At 38.7% G+C, this 9,490-nt stretch overlaps 1 protein-coding gene across 1 annotated transcript; it reads left to right on the forward strand.

Moving 5' to 3' along the window:
• Positions 1-1,801: 1,801 nt before the first annotated feature.
• LOC118811378 lies at positions 1,802-4,422 on the forward strand. The gene is made up of 2 exons (XM_036575543.1): positions 1,802-1,903; positions 2,898-4,422. The coding sequence occupies exons 1-2, from the start codon at positions 1,864-1,866 to the stop codon at positions 4,397-4,399; spliced, it is 1,542 nt and encodes a 513-aa protein (XP_036431436.1). The 5' UTR covers positions 1,802-1,863; the 3' UTR covers positions 4,400-4,422.
• Positions 4,423-9,490: the final 5,068 nt, after the last annotated feature.

Below are 9,490 nucleotides of genomic sequence, written 5' to 3' on the forward strand. Positions count from 1 at the left end.
CTCTGCTCAACCTACAGAATTAATAATTCATTTAACACATTTGTTAATAGCGACCTCATCATATAATGGATAGAAATTATGTTTAATGGTGGTTACTGTGTACTTCATGGAGAGGATATAAATAAATTTAAATATATTCGGGGAATAAATAGCCTTTAATTCAAAAAACACAGTAGGCCTACTCAAAAGATGTTTAAAAATGACACTATTATCAATGTAGGTGCCCGTTTCGGCTCGGCGCCGCAAGGTGACGCTCTTTGCCGAGTTTTGCAGGCAGAGCGAGAGTCTGGAGCTAACGGTGTGTTATGTACTTTCAGGGCGTTTTCACACTTGGGCCGTTTCAGCGTCTGAAGTGGACTCAGACCGCTGAGTCATGGTTTCTTTTGCATGTGTGAACACGAACTCAGACCCCCCTAAACGGCCCCAAAAACGAACAAAAACGTTTGTAGTTCGTTTTGTGGTTCGATTAATTTGTGCATTGTGAAAACAAAACGGCCCCAGTCCACTTTAGCTTTGCTTTATGCTGAAGAGCTCGAGGCTCACAATACACACAGCCACAGTCTTCAGCACTTCAGCAGGTAAACAGACCAAGGATCATTTATACGGTTCTACTCAGGATAAAGTCTGTCCGTGATCTGAGACAGACAGCAGCGCTGACTTATTAAAGCGATCAGATGCGAGAGCTCGCGTGATTTTACCGCGTTAAAGGCTCGAGCTGGGCACGCACCGCAGTTTTCAGCTGCTTTCACTTTGAACGCTGAATGAATGAAAACTCGCCGGGTGGCGCTTCAGTGAGGAGCACAGCCCACCGCGGCAGACTCGCAGGGCCGTTTTTCCGATTCTGCGCGATGGACTTCGGCCAATCGTTTCAGCGCGGCCAATAGGAAAGCAGCAGGCGGGTCTGGCGGTTCTTCTTGTCACCTGATAGGTCGGATTTACCAGAGAACGCTGCCCATTTTGCGAACACTGCGCGCACATACAGTGCTGTGAAAGGGGTCCGAGTTCTAATGGAGTTGTGGTCTGAACAAGAAGTGGTCTGAGATCTCAAAGGACCAGAAAGAAGACCTCTTTATAGTTCACTTACATTGCGAACACAAAAAGAACTGAGGTCATTTGCAGTTGGTTCCCTTCCAGGTTCACTTTAACAGAACTCGGTTCGGTTCTATTAAAATGAACTATATGTGAAAACACTGTCAGACTCTCATGGACGTGTTTCTTTGAATAAATCTTCCATGAAGATCTTTATTTTATCATCTTAACAGTGATTTTATTTTTCCAGGGACCACAAAGTAGCGATGCGCTGTGTGTTTGTGTTGTGAATCCGCTGCTTCTCTGCTCTGTGCATGGAGAGCTGTTTACACTGCAGGACTAAACCGCGAGTCTAAGAACAAAAAGTTCATCAACACAATAAAAGTCCTCATACCACAACCTTCAGACTACCGCTTAGAGAAGTTTTTAAATGTATATTAGTGCACCTGTTACACTGTCCATCACTACAATGGAGAAAAGAGTTCCTGTAGCGGCAGAAAGTAAAACTAATAACTAGATAAATAATAAAATAATACTTTAATAAAAATCGTGATAATTAAAAAATGTGAGTAAGCACAGTAATAGTAATAATAATGAATTTGTATTTTTGAATAAATCCATACAGGGACATTTCAAATATGCCATACGGCTCCTGATATTTAGTGAATATATTTCTCTTATTATTATGAGCCATTGACGCCATCGTCATTATGACGTAATCAAATACCTCACAGTGCCGTCGTCGCTGTTCGTCATTTAGGTTTGGTGTGGACGTTGAGAAGCAGCAGTGCGGCGCTTTGTGTAAAAAAGGAGAGAAAAACAGAAAAGAAAAGAATGGAGGAGGAAAAAGGAACGTTTAGTGAACGTGTGAATGGTGAGAACCCCCTCAAATGATTTACTGTTAACGTACAGTGAGGAAAAAGATGGTGGCTAATGACGAAAGAAAGAATGTAGCTTCAGCTGGTTGGTTGTTAATTGATATTAGTTATAATTTAGGAAAAACAATACAATAAAATATAATAATAATATAGCAGTAATATAATGAAATAATTGGCAATAGAATAGAACAGTAGGTCTAAATTTAAATGATCTTCAGGAGGCTTGTTTTCAGTAATATTAATGTATTATACATTTCCATGTTGAATATTTTCAGTAACGTTTAGGTTTAATGGTGCTTATTCATCAAACGGACACAAATTTCACCAACAGTTTTTTTTACTGGTCAAGTTAATTTAGCTGAACGATTAAACTCATGTCTAGTAAGAGTGAATGTAGATTTGAACACTACATTTTAACATCAAAATACTTGACTGTTGGTTAAGTAATCAAATCTGTTATCAGCTTCATCAGCAATACCACTGAGAATCAATATAAATAGAAATGAACAGTGACAGTACTAATTTGTACTTATGCAAATTATTGTATAGAAGTGGATGTATTTTTACACTCTCATATAAACGAATGCTGTGATTATTAACATTAATGTTTAAAGACATATTGAGTTGTGCTTTTGCTTTGTGCTGCTGATACAGTAAATAACTACCACTCAAACTACAAAACATGGTTTATGTCTTACCTAGTGCAGTAGAAGCCTCTCATATTCTGCAGTAATGAGCCAAAGCAGCCAGTGTTTTATGAAAATAATCACACTACACAGTCACGGGTGATTGTTTCCTTTCCACACACTAAAGCTGATTCATCATTTGTGCTGAAATCACTGCTTGTTGTGACGTTGTATGACTGTTTCATGTACCAGACACGATGTAGTTCATTCGTCGTTCAAATCTGCACTCATTCTTAGACGACTCTGATGGATAGAGAATATCATTCCATACATTCAGACTGACTAATGTAATGCTTTATTGCAGAACTGGAGATCAAAGTGGAAGTAAGTGATCATCTGCTTGAGGAGGAAAGAACGATCTTCAACAAGACCACAAGAAAGATAGAGAAGGCATGGCAGAACATCGGGATGCAGAAAGCAGAAATTGAAGCACAAAGAGAGGAATTTGAGAAAGAAAAAGAGAAAAATGTATTGATTCAGGCCTACAGAGAGAGACTGGCTGAAAAACAACTCAAAAGGCTGAAAGGGAAAATGGACAGCCAGGAGAACGTGAGAAGGATGGTGGTAGATCAGGAGTGGAGGAATATTGAGGAAGAGAAAAGAAAGATTGAGGAGGCGCAGAACACCATTAAAAGAAATAAAAAGGTGTCTGAGAAAGAGATAAGGAAGCAGAGGAAGAAGGCTGAGAGAGAGGAGAATGAAAGAAAACAGGATACAATGACGAAAGATGATATTCTGGCCCTAGTGAGAGAAGAGATACTCTGGCAGAAAGAGAAAGAGGTGAGAGAGGAGAGAAAGAGAGAGGAGAGGAAGGCTGCAAAGCTGAAAAAGAAGATCATGGAGCAAGTCAGAGCAGAGATAGAGAGAGAAGTGGGCAGAAGACAGGAAGAGAGAGAGAGAGAAGAGAAAAAGAGGAGAAAGAAGCAGAGGAGAGTGGAGATGGAGAAAGCCCGGAGATTGATGGATGAAGAGAGGGAATCAATAATGAGGCAGATAGAAACTGAAAGGATGCAACGATATAGCCTGAATGATAATATCCTACAGCGGATCACCAAGAGACTCAGGAAGGTCTGTTCTGGGATCTGTTCAAGGATCTGTCCTGGCTTTTCAGAGATCTGTTCAAGGATCTTTGCTGATTCTTCAGAGATCTGTTCAAGGATATGGTCAAGGATCTGCTCCTCAGAGATATTTTCAAGGATCTGCTCCTCAGAGATATTTTCAAGGATCTGCTCTTGCTCTGAAGAGATGTCTTCAAGGATCCGCTCTTGCTCCTCAGAGATATTTTCAAGGATCTGCTCCTCAGAGATATTTTCAAGGCTCTGTTCTTGCTCTTCAGAGATGTTTTCAAGGATCCGCTCTTGCTCTTCAGAGATATTTTCAAGGATCTGCTCCTCAGAGATATTTTCAAGGATCTGCTCCTCAGAGATATTTTCAAGGCTCTGCTCTTGCTCTTCAGAGATGTTTTCAAGGATCCGCTCTTGCTCTTCAGAGATGTTTTCAAGGATCCGCTCTTGCTCTGAAGAGATGTTTTCAAGGATCCACTCTTGCTCTGAAGCAATGTTTTCAGGGATCCACTGTTGCTCTGAAGAGATGTTTTCAGGGATCCGCTCTTCAGAGGTGTTTTCAAGGATCTGCTCTTGCTCTGAAGAGTTGTCTTCAAGGATCTGCTCGTGCACTGAAGAGATGTTTTCAGGGATCCGTTCTTGCTGTGAAGAGATGTCTTCAAGGATCTGCTCTTGCTGGGAAGAGATCTTTTCAAGGATCTGCTCCTGTTTTTATGATCTGGAAGCAAGGTTCTCTTTGTAGAAGAGATCTTCAGGGTTCCCCTGCTGGAGAGTCTATGTATGAGGTAACCTAAAACGAATTTGTCATAAATGTAGCGCTTGTTACAAAATACAAGTAACAGGTGTAACAAATGTTACTACAAAAACTTTTCAGGTAGTATATAGATAAGTACTGTTTTCACAAATACGGCTCCAGGCTTCACTTCGACGTTCGTCTAACAGTTAAACAAATGATGATGGTCGCCTCCAGAATTATCGAGATAAACAATATCACTGAGATTCAAATTGGGTCACAAAAAAGTACCACATGTGAACATTACAGAGTCTTACTCTACAGCTTGAATTTTGTAGATGGTAATATAATCAGAGTATAATCACAGGCTGGACTAGCTTCTTGTTCGGAAATCAAAATATTGCCAACCTTGTATGTCTTTTGGACAAGGTTTTCAATTTTCCTCTTTATTAGAGAGCGGTTTTCTTCTACTTTAGACTCTTTATTTAAATTGCATTTTTCCAGCATGAAAATCTGTCAGATTCTTTCCAAATGCTACTTTTGTAAAGCCTATAATTAAATGCAGTCTTTTCTATTGTAGTCATTTTTAAACTAGCATAGATTAGGATGATTGAACAGAGGGAAGAGTTAAATAAAGTCATAGAAATAAAATCCTGTGAAAGAAAATGAAAGAATGATAATTTGCATAATATGTAAATGATTGCGATATTCAACATCGATTGTTAGAATGCTCTGTATTCTGAATACATATGACAATAAATCTAACCTGATATTCAACATTCAGACAGTCTAATGTAATGTAATGCTTTGTTGCAGTGCTGAAAGAAGAGTTGGAGAGACACAGATGAAGAAGGAGCAGATGAGGGAGGAGCAGAGAGCACCGAGAGGAGAACAAGAAAGCCAAGAGTTTGATGGAGTGAGAGAGGGAAGAGAGCAATGTAGAGGAGAAGGAGGTGAGAAGACGGTTGAGAGAGCAAAGTGAGAGAGAGTGAGGGATCTTTAATGATCCAGATAGAGGCTGATAGGATGCAAAGGCATAACCTGCTGTATTATTGATCACAGAGAAACAGCCTGAATGATAATGATAATAATCCTACAGCAGATCTTGAAGAAACTGAGGAAGATCTGTTCAAGTATCTGTTCGAGGGTCTCTTCTTGGTCTTGTTGTGTTAAAGTCCTGCATAATTGGGGTTTTAACCTTAACTAGTTATCAGGCTACCTTAATAGTTTGAGTTCACTGAACTTTGAATAGTAAATTAACTGAATCTGCTTCATGCTCTGTCAACATATTGTTTGAAGTTCAAAAACAAATTTTATGGTAGCCTGGTAACTAACCACATTTTTTTTAAATGTAAATGTTATATGACTGTATTATTGATAGAGCTAGTACCTCTATTTTAATTCAGATTTCCGTTCCTTTTCCTCCTCAACATTATTTCAGTTAAAGCAAATCAGTCAGGTGTAGCTCAGAAATATGACAACATTTAGAAAATATTTTTAATGAAATGACACAAATGTGTACAATAAATAACCTGCAACTTTATCTTATTTATTGAAGGTCTGCATAAGCCCAGCTGATAAGAAGAGACAAAATGAAGAAATGAGTTCCTCTTTCAGGAAGAACAGCACCAGTGAGAGAAAACAAAGGAAAACAGTTTCAGAAATGTACTTGTGCAAGATTTTGAGCTGAGAAAGAGGAAGAATGAAGAAAAGCCTACATAGGAGAAAGGAATGAAAGAAACTTGAAGACAAGAAGCACCAAAAACAGAAGACCTAAGAATCACACATAGTATTTGAACAACTTAAAGAACCTAAATTAAAACACACACACACACACACACACACTCATACACACTCTCTCACACACACACATACGCACACACACATGCGCCCAAATGCACTTTAAAAATATTTAATAAACATTTAAAAAAGATATTTTGTTATATATATATTATTATGTTTTACTCACATTACATTTACTGAAGCTTTCATGATTGATAGGAAGTCTCTACAAATAACAAAATCTACTGATACATGAACTATTCTTATAGCATTCATGAACTGCCCAGCAACATTACAATAAATGACAGTATTAATAATGTAGGTGGCAGTTTGAGCTTTTTAGTTGCCATTTTTAAAAATGTGGCATCTCTACATTAGGTCTTTTTCCTTTTCATTTAAACCCATTATAAGAAAACAAGCTTAAAGTGGCTTAATGTACGAATGCAACAACGTAGGAACATCAAACCTCTCTCACCTACTGCTGGTCGTAAGTATTATCTACTGCTGAAAGGATGAACCTGTGATCCAAAAAGAAAGTAAACATTTTTCTCTTAAGCTTTTTTCTTCCCAGTTTAAACCCATTATAAGGAAAAAACTCAATCCTGATCCTGGAGATCTGCCTCTCTGCAGAGTTTAGCTCCAAGCTCCAGGTAATTAAGGCTTTCAGGGACATCTGACTGTAAGAGCCGGGGAGATGTCTAAGGTGGTAGATTTCCAGAACCACGATTGGGCTGAGTTCATTTCTTACAGCAGGACTACATACAGAATAGGGTGGAACATTATTGGGGACAAAATAAAACACTGAATATGATTAAATGAATTAAATATTTGTGCAAAAAGAATTGAATTAGTATGAAGTAGGAGATCAGCCTTCCCTGCTGAAAAAGGACTATTACAAACCATTAGGATTCAAACCTAATGGCTTTTCTTTCTAATGGGAATTGGCTTAATGGTTTCCAAGAGAGACCACTGGTTTCCTGTAGAATACCTTTAGATCCCATTAGGAAACCATCAGATACATTTACAAACAGCCATTGGTCACCTTTTACCTGAAAGAACATTGTTCATCCTTTACATTGTGATATCAACCCATTAAAAAAGCCAAAGCACATTGCAAAAACATCAGGAACCAACAGAAACACCAAATTGTTTCTATGGGTTTTTTAAACAGGGTTATTTATGTATTTTTAACTATTGTAGATTTTTATATGACAGAGAAAAAGTATGATAAGTATAAATTGGGGACTTTCTATATATGCAATTACAAAAAGTAATGAAATGCACTAAATAAGTGTTTTTTACAGGAGTGCACAACTTCACTCCTGGAGGGCCGGTGTCCAGCACAGGTTTTTAGTTTCCCTAAATAGATGTGGTCGATGTCAAGTAAAGATGTCTGTGTTACTGTTGAAGTGTGGTAGATCTTAGGTAAGGACTGTTCAGGTGTGGTGGAACTCAGGTAAGGATGTCTGTGTTACTGTTGAAGTGTGGTAGATCTTAGGTAAGGACTGTTCAGGTGTGGTGGAACTCAGGTAAGGATGTCTGTGTTACTGTTTAAGTGTGGTAGATCTTAGGTAAGGACTGTTCAGGTGTGGTGGAACTCAGGTAAGGATGTCTGTGTTACTGTTTAAGTGTGGTAGATCTTAGGTAAGGACTGTTCAGGTGTGGTGGAACTCAGGTAAGGATGTCTGTGTTACTGTTTAAGTGTGGTAGATCTTAGGTAAGGACTGTTCAGGTGTGGTGGAACTCAGGTAAGGATGTCTGTGTTACTGTTTAAGTGTGAAGCTTTTACTGTTATTTACTGTGTAACTATGAGCTGCTGTGTAACCTAAGACAAATTCCTTTTATGTGCAAACGTACTTGGCCAATCAAGCACTGATTCTGATTTTAAATGTATTTAAAGAATTCTTTAATAAATGAATTATTGTACCAGCCTTGTGAACTGTTCGTTTTAAGACACTTAAAAGGGAAACCTCTGTAAACGGTAATGTTGGGACTTCCATCCCTGTGGTAAATGAAAATGGCTGATTCTTTTCTCTAAACCTTAAAGGCGTTTTAGTTACTTATCCCCATTTAGTACCCCTGTCATTGATGCCACATTAGTTTACCTAAAATGGTCGTCATATGTGCACCACCTACTTTTTGAGGTCAGGGTAATAATTTATTTTTAGTTTCCGGTCTTTAACTGGTTTGTATCGTAGAGCTGCATTTTGTTTGTCTATGTAACAGAAATGAATCGCTGGTTGTCAAAGATGCTCTGATATCAGCAGGAGCGTCTCTGTGGTTGTGTTTTAATTAATAAGTTGCCATATAGAAATGTTTACAGTCGCCATGGAAACAAGAGAACGTTCCAAAGCAAAAGCCTTAAAGTTGGTTTCAACTTTGTTCAAAGCGCATCTCAAACTGCTCGCTCTGCGATCAATACTGAGACTGACCTGCTCTTATCTGACCTCAGCAACTCTTCTGGGGCTTTATTAACTGAAATACTGACATTAATTAATATTTTTAAATAAATTAAGTACATATTTCTGTAAATAATATTACAGACTAAACAGATAACTTTATTTAGCTGTAGCTAGCTGTAGCGTAGCCTAACGTAGCTTAGCTTAGCATAACGTAGCATAGCTTAGCTTTAGCTTATTAGCATAACGGTTCCACAGACTTTTCACTTCACTGTAGACAGGAACATTAACCTAGCTAAGTTGTCTGGACGGTGAGCCTTTGACGTCTGTTGTTGTAGTATTTGTTGGATCTGTTGTGTGTTTTTCAGCTTGTCTCTTTCAGGTCTCGTCTCTCCGACTGTGAGTGCAGAAGCAGCTGCTTAATGTAAGTAACTTAGAGATCTGAGAGCTGCAGTAATGGCACCTTTTAACCACAGTGGGGTTTGAACCTGTTTTTAGTTCAAGTGTCGCTAAACTGTCTGATCTATCGCTCGTTTGACTGAATAAACGCATAACTTCCTTCTTATTCTACAGTCTGATGGGATCATGAGATAGATGACAGAAGTTGGAGATTAGTGGACAATATGTGGTGTTATTAACTGGACACACATTCTTTAGCCTGTATGTTATACCTAAAGCCTTTCTGTGTCGTGTTTTGTGTATGTGTGTGTGTGTGTGTGTGTGTGTGTGTGTGTGTGTGCGTGCGTGCGTGCTGCTCTTAAGGGTGCTTCGTCTTGGCCGTTGGTTCCACGATCTGCCTGCTGCAGATCAGACCACCATCCTAGACATGCACAGCCTGCACGTGATGATCAACCAACTGGTCAGTTCCTGTTCTTCTCTACTGTAACAATGATATAATGGTTTTGTTTTCAGGAAAGTG

The sequence above is a fragment of the Colossoma macropomum genome, unplaced genomic scaffold (genome assembly GCF_904425465.1).
Source record: "Colossoma macropomum unplaced genomic scaffold, Colossoma_macropomum, whole genome shotgun sequence".
NCBI classification, from domain to species: Eukaryota; Metazoa; Chordata; class Actinopteri; order Characiformes; family Serrasalmidae; genus Colossoma; species Colossoma macropomum.

Bases quoted from the DNA above. Each gene is read 5' to 3' on its own strand.
- LOC118811378 (XM_036575543.1), top strand. From the start codon at position 1,864: ATGGAGGAGGAAAAAGGAACGTTTAGTGAACGTGTGAATG. The intron at 1,904-2,897 runs GTGAGAACCCCC...GCTTTATTGCAG, and splicing joins GTTTAGTGAACGTGTGAATG to AACTGGAGATCAAAGTGGAA.